Source organism: Temnothorax americanus, unplaced genomic scaffold (genome assembly GCF_048541705.1).
Source record: "Temnothorax americanus isolate GAGA-0224 unplaced genomic scaffold, ASM4854170v1 Scaffold5, whole genome shotgun sequence".
Classification (NCBI taxonomy): domain Eukaryota; kingdom Metazoa; phylum Arthropoda; class Insecta; order Hymenoptera; family Formicidae; genus Temnothorax; species Temnothorax americanus.
The window spans coordinates 3965965-3986348 of NW_027509657.1; the positions used below are offsets into that span (position 1 = coordinate 3965965).

The window sequence follows — 20384 nt, forward strand, 5'->3', positions numbered from 1 at the left end:
TGATCCTTCCTTATGCCGCGATTGCCCTGAATCTATATTTTTATTCCATGTTAATCTACTGCCTTTTTTACGCTGCAGCCTTTTCATCCCACACATAGGCACTTGGTGAAATTAAATCTGCGAATGCCGCAAGCATGCTCAGCACGAGCGTTTCTCCTTTGTTATTATGAATGCAGTTTTCTACATTCTGCAATCGAAAATTATTTAGAATTTTAATAAAAATTCTAATTACTGAAAAATTGAGGATTGTGATAATTAGAAATGCTAATCAAACAATGAGCAACGGACCAAATAATTGTGTTCTCTTCACATTTTATTAATTATATTTTTTGAATAATTTTTCTATTAAACATTAATCATATATTTCTCTCTAAATTTTTCCTTCAATTTATTATTTTATCTGCATTGATCGTTTCGAAGTTATAAATACATCTCTATAAATCTTTTACCGTTTAATTTTCTTTCAATTATTGGAAAAAGACAATAATTCTTGCTGAATGACTAATGCGAGTGAGTTGGCTTGCGCAGCGTTTACAATCGACTAATTAAGAATTGATTAGTTACAATTGAAATTTCGATTCATAGTAAATTACCGCGACGAGTAAAGAGAACCAGGGAAACGTCGTTCGAGGAGGATGAAATTTAAGCGCGCGCCTTTGACGGACGGTTGAAAACATCTAGAGCAACTACGCGACCGCTTTTCGCCGAGTTCTCTGTATTAACGTGGATGGGAATATTTCAAAGACACGCGGTGAACGCACGGATACACCGGTGACCCTATTTGTTTGTCGACGAATGGTGACTTCTCGCCGAAGGGATTATACGTTGCCGACATTATTAAAGCTCTTGTACACTTTTTGCGACGTGAAACCAAAGGAGTCACCGCCGTGTTCCGAGTTTTTCTTCTACAAGGTGTATTATCAATAAATAGAGTGTTGCTTTAAATTAAAGGGTTACTTCATTAAGAGCGGCTCTTATTGTCGGCCAGTTGAAGGCAGATGTTACGAAGGCGATTACGCGACGGGAACAATTCGCTCGACGGTGGTGGGACCACATCTTGCATTTAAAACTTTCACAGCTGTGCGAATTTACGCGATAATTTCGAGCTCCTGACAGCTCTGATATGTGAGCTTATTTCGAGGATGTGCGCGGTCGAATCATCTCACGTGGATGATTTTTGAGGTGCATACGGAAAATTATATATTTCTACACAGAACTAGGAAATGCAATAATATTGCTATCGCAGTCTCTCACTTTGAAACGCTTCAGCAATATTAATACAATTTAATATATACCGCTATTTTAATTAAGATATTATTAATATATTTATATTAACGCACTGCGCGCGCCCGCGGACACCGTGGGCTTTTTAAGGCATAGTCGAGTTTTCATTTATGATTCCCACGGAAATGGCTTCAGCTCTTAAAAAAAAATTGCAACAGTTCCGGCCCAAGTATAGAAATTACTTTTTGAAACCTTAAAGATGATACATGAATTTTTGTGGATTTCTTGTAACACAGAAACGCTTTCAACACGCCTTTGAACTTAAAAGTCTCAGGGTGTTCGAGTGAGTGCTCCAAAACACACGGCGTTCGAGCAGTGTTAATATAATTATGATTTACGAAAATATATTTGTCTCTTTTCTTCTCCTTTTCTTTATCTTTCTCTTTCACGATGCTCTATTTTATTACATTACATCTGATAAACTCGGTGCTTGCAAGATTTTCGGAGAAGTTTGCGAGATTTTGGAGTAACCGCGCTCATGATGTGTTCAAAATCAACGAACAAAATATAGGTCCAGTTTTCAGGGCAAATACAAGGACGAATTCTCGGCATTCGGGATACGAGGGTCCTGCGGTGCGGGCGATGCACCGCTTATTATACGGCGCTCGTGAGTCATGCTATGCGAGCATCGCAATCGCGTGCAGGATACCTCACGGCAATCTCAGGGAGAGAACTGGAGGGTCCGAATTGCCGACATTGTAAACACGCCTGTTAAGCCGCGCGTATCTGAGTCAAGAATGAGAGCCTGGCGTTGAGCGCGGCTTGACGCGTTTAATCTCGCGCCGATGTTGAGAGAAGGGGACGCTGATGGATATTTCGATACTGAAGATACATCGTTACTTCTTCGCTTTACTATCCATACTTCACTGCTTCCATTAGTTAGGTCTGATGTCCGGCACTGTCGAGCAAAAAGTACAAACTCGTACCGATCTCCGTAATTTACTATTTCACAAATCTTTATTCCTCCGATTATCATAGGTATCAATGTGGTGCCACGACGTTTCTCGATAATTTTTGCAATCGAGTAAAAGTATATTATCGCTGTTAAGTAGTTCTTGTCAAGAGAAGATGTAAGCAACAATATTTGTCAGATGTTTTAACGTCTTTTGACATTAGATAGCAAAGACTTTGACATACGTTCTCCTCGAGTCTTTCAGAAGTTTCTAAGGAAGATATTTCTTGAGATGTTTTGTGCGAATTTTCAAAAGCTAGCTGAGAGAGCTGCTTCTTGAGATTCTGCTTTTTCATAGTATCTATATCTTATCGGATTACGATAGTTAAAAGAAGATTTGAGATCGGGATGTTCCTAGATTTCCTAGATGTAGGAGCAATCGTTGAAAAGAGAGAATAAATGTTCTGTTATATAGGTATATATCGTTAAAAATAATACCGTAAAGTGCAATATCTATGCAGGAAAGTTTAAACCATAAGGGTAAAGTTGTTTAAATCATAAGGGTAATCTTACGGATAAGCCAATTACCGTAACAGTGGCTTTGCTCGATGATGCGATTAATACTGCGACAGCGTCGTCGATTACTCGATTAGCAGTGTCTCTTTGACGACGATACCTGGTCTCTCTCGACAAGGTTTGTAATTATTGAATATTTAACGTTGACGCCTGTCCGACGTTTGACTTGCTCAGAGAGGGTCGTAATTGTCGCGATACATGCGGTTTAACGGCCCACCGATCTCTCGGCCTTTGTCCTTTGTCCAGATTTGGTATTATCGATCTCTCTGGAATGCGACGTAATGTTCCATTTCGGATTCCGTTTGCAGTTTCTCAGCGCTGTACCGCGTTTAAATATCGAGGCGAACAAAAATCGCGGGTCTTTCTTGCACAATTCTACCCCTCATGTGCGCGCGCCTTTCTAAATATATTATTTTATATCATGAGAAATATGTTTGTCTCGCGTCGCGCTGCGTCGAGCTATCTTCATTTCGCTCGCAGCAATGTAATTTTCGCAGCGATGTACATCTCGAAAGTGTGTTAATCTCGCGCGATAATAAATTTACCTATTGCCACGGGGAACGTAAATGAATCGGCAGAGAGCGACGATACGGATACGGCGCCAGATGCATTGCGATTTTTTTTCAGTATACGGAGAAAAAAGTCGGGACGAGATATTAATGAATTTAGTTAACGAGCGCATTGCGGCAGTTTCTCCGATTGCGCTATTATAATATGGGCGATTGCCGGTGTGTGGATTTCTCGCTGGATTTAATAAAAATCGCAGCGTGACAAAAGAGCCAGAAATGGAATTGGATGGAATTTACGTGTTTCGTGATTTATTCGTAAAGCAAACATACGGTCATACACAAAATGCAGCCGTGCACTTTCCAACTATTCGCGCGATAATTCAATAAATTCGCGGGCGTATTAATTGCGTGATAAAGTATATAATTACGCGTAATGAAGTATACAATAGACACGCGTGATTAATATTCGTTGCCGGGACATCGAATTGCACGCTGCTTTCTATTTTATTAGAAAAAAATTATATATGTCATCCACTTTGTATTTTGTTATTATATTGTAACAAAAATGATTACACAATAATGCAAATTACATAATAGGAATAACGGGAGGTGAACCAATATACAATAGTTTAATTGAGTAAATGAACTCTTGGTGTTTTTCTTTCTCTGGAGTGGAGAGAGAGACTTTGCCTAAGTCCTTGATGTATCGTCAATCACGTAGCTCGATCGAGAATTTTTGGCGCCGGAGGATAGATGAGGCGGATGGATACGATTTTTATAGCTCACCCCGTCATACGGAAGGCATTTTTTCCAACGGCCGTCAATGCGTGAAATAAATCGGATATATAGAGGAAGATACCATAAGAGAACTGCCTCGTTAGACCATGACACTGCCTCTCGCTTCGACCCTTGAGGCGTCTTAAACGCGAAGAAGGAATGATGCAGGAGAGAATTGATGACGTAATCGAGCGTATATTATCTATAATATTGTTGGCGATGTTGAGAGATGGAAGTATTCAAAAAGACATCAATGTACTTAATGGAAATGTTTTTTTTGCGCGTAATATTTCCCCGGGAGATATGGATTTTCTCTCTATGGAATATTTTACTGCTGTCACGAGAATGATGCAAGTGACAATATTTTTATCGAAATAAAATATACAAGCGATATTGGCTCTTATCAATTACGTCAATAACGAATGCTGTAAAATAAATTTTTTCAGAAGAATTGGAATTTGTAATAACTTTAATAATAGCAATATTGACATTAAAATTCTGATGACTCGATGAGAGTATAGTGATGTAGAATTTTACATTAACGAATATTGATACATTGTTTTTTATTTTCAATAATATTTTATCAAAAGCAATATTTTAAAATTTTTATCAAGAGGTTAAACTGTCCTACTAACTGAGATTAAGTTAGTACGACCTTCTTTTATTCATCGAGATTAATTTTATTCGATCTTGTTTAATTTTTTTACTCGCACTTTTATCGGCGCTTCTTTTGAGTTACGAGGTGGCATTGATCGTGATAAAGTTTCGGCTTCACACAGTGTTTCATATCCGAAACGTGCTAAGCCGTGTCATATGTATAGTGAAAGCTCGTGACAAACTCGACCAATATTTTCTGAAAAGCCTCTGGGATTTGTGGACGGATCATCTTTGGCTGCTTTATGCCCTCGAAAGCAGAAAAGATCGCGTAAGTCTCGAGTAGGGAATATGAAAGGATAGTAACGCGTGATGGTGACGATCACATTTTACGTGTATTTTCAACATTTAATATTTTGGGAATAAAAATTATGAGAAGTTCTCTGTATTTAAAAAAAATACGAGAAATTATAAAGAGAAAAAAATACATACAGTTAAGTCATTTTTTAATTAGATTTTTGCAATTAGAAAAACAATTTTTTTTCCATATTATTAAAACACAATTTATGGAAGAAAATATTTATTATGTAATATTTATTGCACGATTAGTATGTTTGTCTTCTTCCTGCGTGTGTAGTATCGAGTTTGTACAACAATTCGTATAATCCGGTATGGTCTAGTGGCTAGGATACCTGGCTTTCACCCAGGAGGCTCGGGTTCGATTCCCGGTACCGGAATATTTTTTTTTTTTTTTTTTTTACAAAAATTCAATCCGCAACTTTTTTTTAAGTTATACATTACCTACTATTTAATAAAACTAAAACAGCACGTTTAATTATTATTTATTAATAATATATTTATATGTAAAAGCTTTTTTTTTTTGGAAATGTATAAATTGCAAAAGTAAATATATATATATGTAAATAAGATAATGTTTTTATATTAAATATTAATTATATAGTGACAATGTGTGTATAGTAGCAATATATAGTAGCAATATCTATCTTTATTACTTTTTCCTCTTTCCTCCAAAAATTATACGTGTCAAGATTATGTAAAATATTTTATTATGGATAATATTGGGATGAATTATGTATAACAGAATTTTTTAACTTACTTGATAGAAAAAGATCCTGGAGGGCCTGGGCTGCCTGGCAGAGGAGAGCCCACGTTTCTGCAGCAGCGAGTCCTGTGCCTCGCAGGGTAAGGACGTCCCCTGCCACTACTGCGAGTCCTGGGCCCCCGGTCACATCCGTCAGCATTCTGTGAGTAACAAAATAGTATTTTATAATTATCTATTTAAAAATTTAAATGCTTATACCTTCATGGAATTTTTTAAATAAGTAGTTAATGATTTTGTAAAAATTATTAATAACAAATTTGTAAGAGTAGTTGTAAATTTTGTAAAAATGTAAGAGTAGTGATAAATTTTGTAAAAATGTGAGATGAAGACATTGAGCGGATCGCGAGGTAGAGATTTTAAATATCAGGATTAGGACGACGATACTTTGTTTTGCCTTGTGGGGTGAACTTGCGCGCAGAATCGGGGAAATGACACGACAGCAACGTGTCCCGTAGCCCGTATCGCGAACAAACAAATGCAAACACGGCGTGCATATTGAAGGTATCGGGTTTGTTGCTTGCTCAGTCCCGCTTATATTAGCCCCTTTGTTCGGTGTGTCGCCGTGACTTGATATGTCCCAGCGAATGAAGAATTATTTTGCAAGGATTACTCAGGTTCTTTTCTTGATAATGTCACGCGATGTGTAAACGCAAGATACGGAGCATTTTGCGATGAAAATTTATTATATGATGGTGTCTTGGATATATTAAAGCAGCATGTTTATGTTAAAGAACATGCCCATAATAATATCTTTTCGATAGCTAATGCAAATATAATTTTAGAGAATTTGATCAAATCAGATAATAAATATACTTCTTACATGTTATTTTTTATATTGTATGCATGGCTTTTTCTATAAATACGTATTTTCAAAATTATCTCGAGAAAAAAATTATTAGAAAATTCCTGTACAACTTAATTGCATTTTAAAGATTCTAACATTGTAAAAGTAGGAAAGAACTGAGGATTGTGATATTTTTCGTAAATTTTATTTTTTTTGTTAAAATTTTTCTGTTTTCTATTATCTCGTGAAATCTTTTCTACATTCTTGGAATATAAGAAGAGAATATCGAAAGTCGGGAAGATTTATCGGTTTAACTAAAGATCCCTGAGTTTTCCCGCAAATTTATTTTTAATCAAACACACGCAACCCATGCACGTGGCGACGCGGTTCTTCTGTCTCTGGTCGTCTGCAATTTTGCTTATAAATCTAGCAACCACGGGAATCTCGACGTCATATGCACATCTCGAGGAACAATCAACAGATACCGTCAGAGAAAACAATAGACGTCAGTCCCGTTTTCAGCAGCGTTCTCCTCTGCGATTGCTCTTTCAAGTAGAGTAACGCGGGCTATCGTTATCTGCTTTTCTCTGTGTTTCTCACTGATTTCTGCACGTTACGGGAAAGGGGACTTATCTCGTGCACGTTTGCGCGACGCATAGGGCATAGGTCGTGTTTGGATTGTATTAAAATTTAATCTGCCATCTAATTATGACGTCGAGCTGTTTAACATGAAAAGCAAATACATTCCGATAATTATATTCAAGTTTCATGAAAATTATGAAGGGAAATTTTAGTGGTAAAACTTTAAAATACGTTATGTCTATCTACTTTATGGTTATTGTGATTATAGAATCATTTTTATTAAATCGACAAAGAAATATATACATATATATGTCCACTTTATATCTAACTTTCTCGATAATAGTGATTATCTTTAATTACTGCATACTTTCTCTAATAAATTAAACGCGTGTTATATCGAGAAGTTCGATGGACGGTGAGCGTATGCATGAAAGTTTTAGTAAAGTTCAGATATAGTTCAGAGCCGATATATTCGGTCCCACGAGCGTGTTTCGGACTTCTGCACTTTCGCGCACTTCTAACTTATTGTTAGTCAGCTGCGATTGTCCTCTCTATTGTGCGAAAATCACGACCGTAAGATCTCCGCCGAAAAGTTTTTCTTCATTTCTCGCGTGAAACAGCGCAATACAACAATTTTGGTATCCTCGGCGAAGTCTCGATATTATACTTTATGATCGAACTGACTAATAACGAAAGTAATCGAAGCTGCAAACTGCTCAAATACGTATTCAACTGTGAGTGTAATATTTTGTCGCGTAACAAAATCTTCGAAAATCAATTGTCAACAAAGTTTTCGGAGCAACACCTCGTTCTATAATTTGTTTTTAGTCTTTCGCGAAACCCAGTTTTATAAGACAGATCACACGTAAATCTTTGACCGCGTGATCTTTTTTCAATTTGTTCGATCGGTATGACTTTAATTGTGATTAGCTCCATTGCACGACGGCTGTCAATTTACAGCGTGTTCGACTTTATTCGATCGGGCGTGATCGCTCGTTCCGTACGTGTCCGTATACTGACGTGTATTACGAAGTTATCGCCAGCAGAAATTTCCCATTCGGCGTGCACGCAACACCACGCATGCTATTTAACCACATAAATTTCGTTTTGTGAACGAAGTTTCGAGAGAACGAATCAAACATAATTTCCGAAGTGTATAACTTTCCTAGTATAGTAATTAGGGAGTAATTAAGAAGATGCATTCTGATCGCAATTGCGATCGAGGTTATTTACAGCGTCAATAAACGCCTTGATTAGACTTTCGCTCCAGACGGTGACCATTCCGCGATTGATATCTGTCTCGTGTGTTGATATTGGCTTGCACGCCTCTATCATGCATTATCTTTCCATCGGATTATTTTTAATCTATGAACTATCGTAAAATATAGTGACGCGCGCGATGATGGATATTCTAGATGTTCGCACACATCCTGCAGTTCAAAACGTTAGATTGCATCGCGATAGGATTTATTGCGGATATTGCCTCGCGCACTCTCGTCGCGATATCAATCATATTTTCGCTTTTACAATTACTCACTTTTAAATTGATATTATTATACATTATTGACGATAATAACACATCTATCGTTTTTTTTTATTTTCTTTTAGAGCTAATTCCTTTTTAATTCTAGGATATAATGAATTTATAATATGATCCCAGATTATTCTAAACAATGAGACCTTGTCGTTTTTTATTAAAAATGTAGTGTTCTAAGATGGCTAAAAGTATAACTTAATGTAGGAGAAGGAAAAGAAGCAAATACACATGTTGTTCTTTTTTTAATAAAAAGTATCCAAAACTTTATACTTTTTTTCATTCTTTATCCGTGTCGACACTCGCCGAAAAGTTTGAGCATCATCCAGTTTTGAAACTTTCGTTCTTCATTAATATCGCTGTTTGTGATTCTCTCCAGCGTCGTGTATCAAGCTTGATTTCTCCCGGCGACCAGAGCGAAGAAACTTCGCGGAAATATTAATTTTCCGCGACAAATATTCCATTTTGCGAAGCCGGTTTTCCATGGAGTCAGCCGGGGCGCTAAAGGAAAACCGTCGAGAGCAATTAACGAGCTAATTCGGCGCCGAAGTCTAATACGTGTCTTTACTAAACGCGCAAAGTCGATTATTGAAGAGGAAGATAAAAATTAACTCTAAACTAGACGAAATATTTTACTAGATACATCTTCATGTTTTGTTCGTCTTGTTAACGCAAAATTGGTCAATTTTGTCACGATGTATTTTCAAACTCATTTTCCTTGTGAAGCTTAACAGTTGAAATGTTAATGTCATAGCAGCTATCGGTTATATTATTATTAGCGTCATATTTATTTTACAAGATTATAATTTTAACAAGACGTATGTCATTTCATCCAAGATGCATGCTATTTCAATCAAGCGTGCAATTTATTTTATATCACGTTCGATCGTTCCACGTATTAGGTTATTCTCGGCATACAATGGACAAACGTGCAGCCATTCATGCAACTCGGTCACCTTTTATGCAATTCCCGACGCAGAACAGCATTGAATTATGCAACATCCGAATTCGGTCGCAGTTGAAAGTTGAAAGAGATAGCCTCGAGTGCTTTTGACAGACCTGATCATCCGATAACTTGCTCTCAGCTAATCAGACGTGCATCGGATATTACATTTCATTGGTTGGCGTTATTAATTTTCGTTACTACCGCGTGCTATTCCTAAATCAAATCGTATTTTTTTTTATGTCAGCGTGGAAACATTTGCAAGAGACAGACAAATGCGCGCGTATAATAACGTTAACACATTCGTTATGAGTGATCACGCGGGTAGGGCATTTAATTAGCGAACAATCAGCGTCGACCGGCAGGGTCCCATTCCGATTTCACGCGATTTAATCAGGGCGCCCCGATCAAACTGCACGGTGTAACAATCACGCATCAGGAAGTTCCAATCCGCGTTCGTAATCAAATCAGCGTTGTGCAACTTCGGACGTTTTAAATCGAAAACATCAATGGAACAATTTAATCGAGAGGCAGTCGAGAATATGATACCTATAACGGAAGCAATTCAGCGCCCGCGCGTGGACGATCGATTTTCCAAAACCGAAAACGGTTTATCGGCTATTCGTGAATCGCGTAAAGGGAAATAATCGGTGCCTGTGGCGCGCTATTATCGTGTCTGGCGGGACACCTCGCATAATCTCAGCCTGCCTGTCTCCGATCCTATATGCATTCCTATATACCCACCTTACACATTGTCGATCGGTGCGTCATAGCGCGGCGACATTCGCGCCGTGATGATCTCGTGCGGCGCGAAAGCATGCGCCCGAGTACCCGGCAGGTAGTACACGAGGCAGGAGACCCCGACGAGGAACAGGAAAAACAGGAACACGAGGTCGAACATCAGCAGAGAGTTCAAGGTCATGAGCTGCATCGTGCGCGTACAACTTGATCCACCATTACACGCGTGCACCCACGTACCAGCAAACCCGTCGCGTCTACCACCCCACCACACCACCTCCCTTCTTACTTCATCACGCGCCTCGACGTTCGACGTATTCCCGTTTGCACGAGTGGAAGAACGTCTCACGAGCCTCGGCGTTCGCGGCGCGTTTGACTATACGATAAAAGTGATTCCCTCTCAGACTGCGAGCGTGGCGATCAGTCATTTTTGATGACCATTTGTACGAAACTGCGTTGCGTCTACTTTATGAAGTTTATAAAAACATTATATTTGTGTATCAAAATCAGGAAAAAAATTTATAGTTGCGTGAAAAAATTGGATTGCAATTGGATGCGCATTTAAAGAGAAAATATCTGCATTCGTTCGATTTAATTACGTTGCTTGATATTTGGGCAGGGAAAATAAAAAGCTTTGATGTAATAGCGTTTCTGTGTACTCGTTGTAACACGGCGAGTGCAGCGGAGAGCAATTAGCGGTTAATTAAAAGTATACCGAAAGGCAACGAGACGAGTGAAAGTAGCGGTTTTTTCCCGTTTCTTCTTTTTACTAGAATGAAATTTTCGGAAACCTTTTCGAAATCAACTTGCGGCAGTTATACGACCGATATGATGGCGGGGGCGTGCCGGCACGGCCGCGGTAATTGGATTTCTCACGAATTATTATCGAAAGTTATCGGAGCCAACGGCACCAGAGTCGTCGAGTTGCGCGTATTGCCGTCGATAGGAATGTACGTGCCGATATCAGCGATTATAGGTACTTTCGTACCGAAATGAGCGCGGAATAATTAGCCTCATTATCGATTCCATTTATCTACGCGCATTCCGCCGTTCACATAGTGACCTGCGTCATTTCAATGGAATTATCATTGATTCCTTTGATTCACGTGGAATCCACGTGTGATCTTCATTCTGCGCAAATCTCTACGACAATCATAATCATTAATAATTCAGTAAAAGCGAGCAATTTTACAAGACTCGTCAAATTTGTTGTGGCTGTCGCAGATATGAGTCAATCTTTTTATGAGTCAATCTGGTACATTTATAGAGTCAATATTACAATGATAAATTGTCTTTAAATGTTTTTCGAATAATGTTTCTCTGATATTTTTTTTTTTTTTTTTTAATGAGACGCACAGTTCTATATTGCCTTATCTCTGTGATTCTATTAATTGGATTTATTCTCGTCGAGCGAGAATCAATAACCCTTTGGCTGACGTGGCACTGATTTTATCTCGATCTCCATCATTGGTCGGATGCTCGACCGTGTACAATAAGATATAAGCTCTACCTCGAAATAATTGTCACTAGGACCTCTCGAGGGCCACGACAAGTCGAAAGCAGCGCTTGAAAATCTTCTCATTCAACTAAACGTATATTTGAGAGAGACGAAAGAATCGGCGGCCTTCCTAAACACAATAGCCACGAGCCATTGGTTGCAGCGTGGGCAGCACGGCGGAAAGAGGAGCGGTTTAAGCACAGAAAGCGTCGACACGAGCAGACCGATCGATTGACGATTAAATGATTAAACGTAATTCTGCGCTCGAAGCATCATTCACATCGAGATTTAGAAAATAATTAGAAACGATATGGATTGCGTTCTAGGGAAAATGCACAATAAAGCACCATTTGCGTTTCAGTGAGATTTGCGAAAAAGTTATATCGTATACAATTTATAGAAATAATTATATAATAGTAAAGGATATTTTAATTTATTATTTTGTCCATCTGAGGTTACTAAACTCGGGGTTTTTAATTTTTAATTTAGTTTTTTTATACCCCGCATCGGGGTATATCTCTGCGCGCGGCCGAGTGATTTTCCAGTTACGCAAATTTTCCAGTATCCGCTGGTCCATTCAATGGGTCTCGCCGACGCGTCGACTACCGGCGGAAATTTACGGGATGACATAATTTCCGTGCGACCCGGTGTGTCCGCCCAAAAAGACGAATTCCATCTTCGTGTCAGTCGCCCGCGTACGTTCGTTGAATACCCGGAAAAATTCATAAATCATCGACGGAAACGCGAAAGTCATAGATCGATACGACGAGTTTATCTCGAATCCTTTACCTCCGGTACTAAATTTTCCACGTCATACTTGCTGCCGCTCGTCGTGAATTTTCGCGAAGTACGTTATATAATCTTGAAATAAGAAACAAATTTACAAAATTTTTACTTCTAATTCCCAATTAGTCATAAGTCGATATAGCGAAATATTATTGCGTTAAATCCAATTTGACTATAATATTTTCGCAACGGATTTTTTTCGGAACCGATCGTTGTGACTTTTCAAAAATATTTGCGAAAAAAGATCTCAAAACTGTCAAATAGGTTTATAACATTTGTCCTTGTCTCTTTTATTTTCTCTCTTTGTTACTTTAATTAAATCTGCATAACCTCATATTTTTTTGTACCTTTAAACAATGTAATACCTTTTTGTAATTTACAAAATGGAAGAGTATAGCAATCGAATCGCACTTCAAAGCGGAAGTATACTATTAAATAAGGGCGATATTCACGGAACGACGAGCGGAAAGAGACAAAAAATAAATCTGCCTCTCTTTGTCAATACGGTCCGCGAGGAAATAAAAAGAAATAATAAAATTATTTCATCAGTGATTTAACTTTTCTCCGGAACTTAATCCGCGTAGATCAGACGTAGCATTCTTAATTCGAACTTCGTTCCGCGAGGGAACAGCTTTCGTCCTTCCGCGCGACTATCCAGTAAAAAGTTCGGAATGGATCCCCTCATGAGAAAGATCCTCCATGATACCGGTATTGTGCCTCGACGACAAACAAGATGCGAAAACGGGAAATGTCATGTGCGCCCGCCAGCTGTTGCGTGTATTAAAGCTCAAAAGCGTGACACGCGCGTGTTTCACGGCGTGACACGTGCTCCGTTGCACAGCATCTCGATAAATAGGACACCGCTATGCGACAGAATGGATTGCATCATGATACTCGGAAATGACGGTCCCTGTCCGCCACGTCAGTCTATTAATTTCCTTGTTTACGAGAAAGGAAAAACAGAATGCTTAATCCTGGGAGTGTCTGGTGATGAAAAGACGTCTCTCTTGAAAGCTTTTTCAAATTGGCAAGATTTCGCATTTCTGTTATTATTCTCAAATTCTCTCAAGATACCACGTTTAGGAGAAAATAAATATTTTACAGAGATTTGTCGATGTATTTGTCGCAGAAAACTATACCGAGGGTGTATAAATGTCATTTGTATTTTTTTGGATTATTTTTTTTTACATAAATAGAGGTGCGTAGATGATTTATTATGATTTGAATTGCGCGATATACATTGTTGATAAGACGCATTAAGACGTCAGTCTACTGGACTTAACGTATTCATCGAATGATTAATACATCGCAATGACGCGTATAGAATATCGCGGACAATTATACTTGATCGAGTGCAGAAATAAAATCTTCTTATCGTCTTTAACGCTGATTTTTATGTTTAGACATTTATGCGTGGACCGAGCACGTCCGTGCATAAATGTACTTAACGAAAAGAGAAAGTCATTCGTGTAAATGTAAGCGCAGGTCTGTAACGGCGCTCGTTTAAAGCTAAATCGGAAATAGCATTTTATTTCTATTGGAATCTGTTTAATGTACCGAGAAAGTGGTTTCTTGGTAATAATAATGTGACTTTAAATGCATTTCTTCGGCGCGGCGCGAGATCTCGCAAATTCGACACAGTTGCAGTGTTCCGATAGTTCTCTCGTCTTCTCTTTTGCGCGATGGGAATATTTCAAACCGATAAAAAATCCCGGTGGGATTTATGCTAATTTCAAGATCGGCTACGGCATAGATTGCGCGGTAAATGACGTGTGAAGGGAGTAGATAGAAAACGTTGTAATGTACGATATTGGGTTTTACGATAGAACGTGGCTTTAAAGCGCGCGAAAATAGGACGAATAGCAGCGACCGATGATACCTGATGAAAGGATCCCGAGCGGCCTCTCTCTCCTTTTCCCCACTACTTTTTCCTACTTCTCGAAGAAATTCGCTGGATATCAAACGGGAGACGAGACGAAGGAAGAGTTCGGAATGGTTTACGCCGCTACCGAGTAGTTTGCGACAGATATAGACCACGAGATAAACGACGTATTACCGGTATAAAGCAACTTCCTCGGCGCACGGCGACAGCTATGCCTGTCAGCGTACCATTGCACCTCGTATCTTTCCCATAGCCTCTTTTCTCGAATCCAATTCAACGAATCTGCGGAGTACGTGCGCGTCAGTACGATAGCATGGGATATGCGCCAGCACGTGTGAATACGATGAGATCGCGTCAACATCGAAATGTGAAAATTCGAAGGAAATCTTAGAAAAGAAGCGCAAGAAGGGAGAGAAATAATGAAACCCGCGATGTGAATTTTCGCGTAACTTCAATATTGTAGCGCAATGTATAACGTAAATGATAAATTGGATAATAGCGAACGAGGTTTCATTGAAATAACGTAGGGAAAATATAGGTCCATTTTATCATGTTACGTAATCTAAATTATGACAGTGAGACATCATTAACTTTCTTTGCCAGCAAAATTGTCTGAAATATATTGTCGAAGCGAAAATCCAACCAGCCACAATCGGATCAGCACGATATCGGATATGTATAAGCGCAAATCCTCCCCTCCTCTTTTCCCCTTTGATTACTCAACCTTCCATCATTTGTAACGATGCAGCAACCACATATATCAATTAGGTATATTGCATTTATCTCGCACTTCGTGTAATCATTGCATCATTACGGCTGCAGCTGTTGAATTTGATATCAATTGATCATAAGCCCGTGATTCTGACGGTCCAATTTGATAATTTGATACGCATCACGTTGCAAAAAGTTGTGCGTTTCATGCGCGTGACGACACGCGATTGATTTCGATTTCGTCGTTTAATGGCTCGTTCACAGTCTTTACAATGCGATGGTCCAGTCCGGATTTTATTAAACGGCTTTCCCATGGTCGTGTTTTTCTTTCCCCTTTTGGCTTTCAGTTCTTACGCTTCGGCGAGTCTACCTCCGACAAACACGCGTCCACGTCGGCGATAAAAACAGCGTTTTCCGCAGCCGGTTTTTCTTACGGCTAATAGCAACACTTTTTTTGAACGTTGAAATATTTTACCAAAATAAACCCGCGCATTTTGCAATTTTTAGGACGTAAATTAGTTTGGATTATCACTCGGTTGTGCTAATCTATGAAGAAAAAAATATTTGACTTAACTTACTATTGTAAGTAGAACAAAATTAAATAATTTGACAATAATACCGCATTAATTGTGTATTATTCAATTATGACAAAAATATAATTTTATAAAATTTGGTACTCCGGAAATAAATCAAATATTGTAGCATTAGAAAAATTTATTTATTAAAAGTTGTTACAGTTGTTTTCAAATTAATATAAAATTAGAAAGAAAAGTTACAACAAATTACAATAGTAAGTATAACTTGTATAGCTTAATGTAATATAATTTCGTAATTTATAATTGAATTCTTTTTTTTTTCGAAAACTCTACGCGCCTTGAATACGTAAAAACTTTCTGCGAAATATACAAATCCAATATAAATTTAAACTGGTCCACGAGCTATAAAATTGTTCTCGAACGTAGCAAGGACGAGTTTCGGTTCAACTTTGGAAGGAATTACACCCGATGGGATTCTCGAAATGGACAGGCATGATAGACGTTAAGGAACATATAAGAGGAAAAAGTTTTCGCAGACGCGAGACGGTCTCTCCGCGGGGCGCGATTAAATATGGGACACATGGGCACATCTTAGGCGGTCGGAGTTGCGGAAACGAATGTGGAAAAAAGTGGCTGACGCGCGCGAACACGTTAAACGAACCGCGACGTCATAATTTCCAGCGGTGGATCGCGATAATTTAATTTCGCCGGAATGAAAGATAACGCGCCTTTACAAAGTGGACCGACCTTGCGCGAGAAATTGCGTCGTGCATTCGCGCCGGGGTGGGCGCGCGGGGCCCTGGCGTTCCACAAGTCGCTAAACTGGGAAGCAACCCGAATTCCTTATCGAATTTCCAGTACATTATTCCTCATGGAAAATTACAATTCGCATAGCAGAAATATGAGTCACCTTAACGGTTTAGAATAGAACGGCAAGAATTATTTAGTTAGCATTGGCAATGTGTGCGAGCGCGAAATATGTAGGAGCAGCTGTCATGATGTAAGTTCACGTGTGAGTTCTAGAGATATAGATACATATTTGATACGAGAGGAGTGCGAGAGAAGCTTTTTTTTTATCTTTAAAACTTTGTATAATTATAGTTATACTAAAATTCACACCTTGACTAAGTCCATAAAGAAGTGATTGTATATATATATATCATTTTTTAAATCTCAATTATCTTATTTTTATCTCCATTCAATTCAACAATTAATTCTTATTTATTTGACATGGACGATTACTTCTTTTTTTATATAGGATACTTTTTGTAGCGCGTAAATTATTGTCTGCGATTTGATCTTTTAATCTCGTTCGTTAATGGGGTGTGCGATTCTCTTATCTAATACACACATCCAAAACCGATAAAATATATTTTATTTTTGTTTTCATTTTATTTCTGTTCCGACGTTGAACTGGCGACAAATCTCATTTCACGTGCGAGAACATTTTTCTTTGCATTGCATCACAATCAACTCGCAACGTAGTTTATACTTTAACTCTTTTTTTTGCGCCCACGATTGGTCCGATAATTAATCCAGCAATAATGAATTATCCGTTAAAAACGTTATTTTTTCTCCGACAGAAATCTCGTCCGTTTTTCGCTGCGTTGCGCACAGCAATAGAGTCTTTCCCTTTATCGTTACTTTTAAAATCTTTCATCAACGATCGGTTCCTCAGTTTCTAACACGGCCGCAAATTGGATTTCTTACCGACACGGAATTCATTTTGCCTCCATGGCGATGTATCGCTTTCGTCAGCTGTTCCTATATTACGCTTTTTCATCCAGTTACAGTACCGATAAAGTCTCACCTCCCAAATTATTTTTCTATCGGAAAACTTTATTGAAAAATATATCTAAATTTCAGGATAATTAGTGACGAGAGCTTGTCAGAAATTCGCTTATATTTCTCTCAGACGAAGCTTTTATGTATATATACAACCGTGACTCGTTAAGGACAGGCTGAAAGAAGCCTGACGTCTCGTGTGGGATTAAAAGACCAAAAAAGAGAAGAAGAACCGAGGGCTGTCGTGCAAATTGCGCGCGGTGGCACAACCGCGTGTATAACTGAAGTGTATTGCGAGAATTGAATATTCCAAGCAGAAATTAGTCGATGGTCGGAGATAAGAATTTTAATTTGCGGATTTTAATTTGCAAGAATGTCTATTTGTATGTTTCTTCTGGTCGCTTACTGAATATTATAGCGATTCTTACATTCTTTTATCGGATTTTCTTTTAAGCATTTGTTAACAAAAAAGAAAGAACCACGGCTATATCGATAGAAAATAATACGTGTCGATGTTTTAGCTCAATTGCGCGTAAACTTTTATCGAGAAAAATGGAAGGAGGTGTCACGATGTTTCCAGTTACGATGGTCGTGTATAGAGTGGATAGGAATTTAGAGGAATCGCCTTCCATAGTAATCGTCCCCTGCGGAAATGATGTGATTTACGGAGAAACTCTCTGCGGAGGGTAACGCGAAAAATGATTTTGTCATTTTACTCTGGAGGAATTTTTTCCTCGGAGGAACGAAATATTAATTAATATTATTATTCAATCAGTTTCCATTTTACTTAGCCGGATAGAATACTGTAACACGCTGTGCATTTAGATTGCGTGGAGAAGTAGCATAACCTTTTCTGTTTTAAACTATAAGTAATAAAAAATAACAGGGTTGTTATTATTATTTAACAATTATTAATTTGAATATAAAAATACCGATTATTTTTACAACAAATACCGTTAAACGAGTTTAGACACATTTGTAGAAATTAATAATTTTATTTTGGAAACGAGAGCCAAATAAATAAATTTGTTTATTAAACAAATATATTTTGATAATTTTTGAAAAAGGCAGATATGACAGTTCACATTCTTTTTCACGTACGAAAGTGACAGGAAATGATTACGTCTTTAACGATTTATATTGGAAGTAAATATCGGGATATTGTCACCGCATTGCTTCCATCAGTCTCTCTGTGACGATTCATCTTCTCTTAAAGAGTATGACTCGCAAATGGTAGAAAGTGAATAGTATCAGTGTGAGAGAATAAAAAGAATTTAAATGGAAAAAAGAGTATATTTATATTCTGAATGCGAGTTTATATCTCTCGTCTTTTTGTATATAATCATATATTTTATCACATGATATTACCAGATTTATTTCGTTAATTAATTAATTTCGTAAATGACGCTATCTTATCGATTTTCGAAATCGGAGTCCCAATGAAAATTACGTAATTTTTTGTAATCCCTAATCATCTACAGATTTAATTTGTTTTTTTTTTTACGAAAAAATTATATTCAGAGAAAAAATAATTTTTTCATTATTGTCTCACTTTTGTAATTTTAACAATAGATTGCAATCGCGCAAAATAAACTTGAAAAATTAATATGAAAAAGCCGTATAGTTCATGTTGAAAATGCATTCATAAAGAGTTAAATGATGTCATCGTCAAATTCAGTTTTTTGAAGCTAAATGAAATCTTTGCCGTCAGATAGGATGAAACAACGTAACATAATGAAAGAAAAAGGTGGATAATTCTTTCTACTGGAGGTAGGAACGCAATCGACTTCCTGGTTTTAATGAGGTATATGGCGACCAATAAGGCTACGAACGAAGAGTTTTCGGATTTCGTTAACAGATATCTGCTTCGTCTATAGCAGTTTGTAAATTATGCAATTGCATTAATAATCTCGTTTCCCTTTGAAGAACTGACGAGAAAACCTCTCACATTTTTAGAATCCATCGGTTATTCAGAATCCATCTATGCCACCTACGAGAATTTTTCCATAAATTTTTATCTGTGTGCCGAAAAAAATATCACATGCAATTATAGATCGCGGAAAAAGGTTTTATTCCTATGCGAATTAATGTATTCGCATCAGAACAGTTTATTTGTGATACGCTGTAATAAAATTTTTAATTCAATTTTTCTACTACGTTTCACGCAAGAGTCCAATTACTTGTTTTAATTAATTAATTATGACTCCTTTCATTTCGTGTAAACGGTAGCGTATATTCAGCATTTAAATAACAACTGCACCGTTCCGTAAATATGAATGTTTCCAGTCAATGAATCGATATATCAAAAGCAAGTCTCGTATTCTGCGAGACACCATTATGAAAGTTTAATATTGTCACATTTCGTATTTTTGGCTGTACATGTACCGAGATTATACTAAATTGAATTAGCGAACGCAATATGACAATTTTTTGCAACTGTCGCAATCGATACGGATATTCCCAACATATATTCATAAGTACACAAAATTCTGATATCGTCATTTAATTTGCTTATTATTATGATCCAAATTAATCACAATTTAAATTGTCGACATGGATTTTATTAATATTGATGTACGAGGAATTCTTAAAGGAAGTTGCAAAGTGAAATATTAAATTAACAGCATTGGCTGCAATATTGATAATGCTGGAGCTCTTTAAAAAATAACGTATAATGCATTTGCATGAAAATAATTAAAGTACAAACAAGTTCAGAAACAAAGGAAGAATTTTGCGCAATAAAGATATTGGCATATCTTACGTGTATCTCAATCGCATAACTTATTATACTTTTTTCCATTTTTTATTCATTATTATATCACGAACTCTTACATTATAAGTTATATAAAA

General features: G+C 37.5%; 2 protein-coding genes and 1 non-coding gene across 10 annotated transcripts in view; 2 read left to right on the forward strand and 1 right to left on the reverse strand.

Moving 5' to 3' along the window:
• Nucleotides 1-20384, reverse strand: part of LOC143904090 (uncharacterized) — an 83183-nt gene that overhangs the window by 34509 nt on the left and 28290 nt on the right. For 2 of the 8 annotated variants that reach the window (XM_077418377.1, XM_077418381.1), the window contains one exon: nt 5750-5895. In XM_077418377.1, coding sequence (XP_077274503.1) covers nt 5750-5895 — 146 coding nt within the window. Of the gene's footprint in view, nt 1-5749; nt 5896-8928; nt 9157-9611; nt 9815-10342; nt 10802-20384 lie in introns of all 8 variants that reach the window. The other 6 variants (XM_077418384.1, XM_077418380.1, XM_077418382.1 and 3 more) reach the window with 6 other exon arrangements.
• Trnae-uuc (transfer RNA glutamic acid (anticodon UUC)) lies at nt 5298-5369 on the forward strand. The gene has a single exon. It is a non-coding gene; the product is annotated as a tRNA-Glu (tRNA).
• Xport-a (exit protein of rhodopsin and TRP A) overlaps nt 5772-20384 on the forward strand; it is a 33178-nt gene continuing 18565 nt past the window's right edge. Inside the window, exon 1 of the mRNA XM_077418438.1 lies at nt 5772-5897. The gene's annotated coding sequence lies outside the window, so the exon portion shown is untranslated. The remainder of the gene's footprint in view (nt 5898-20384) is intronic.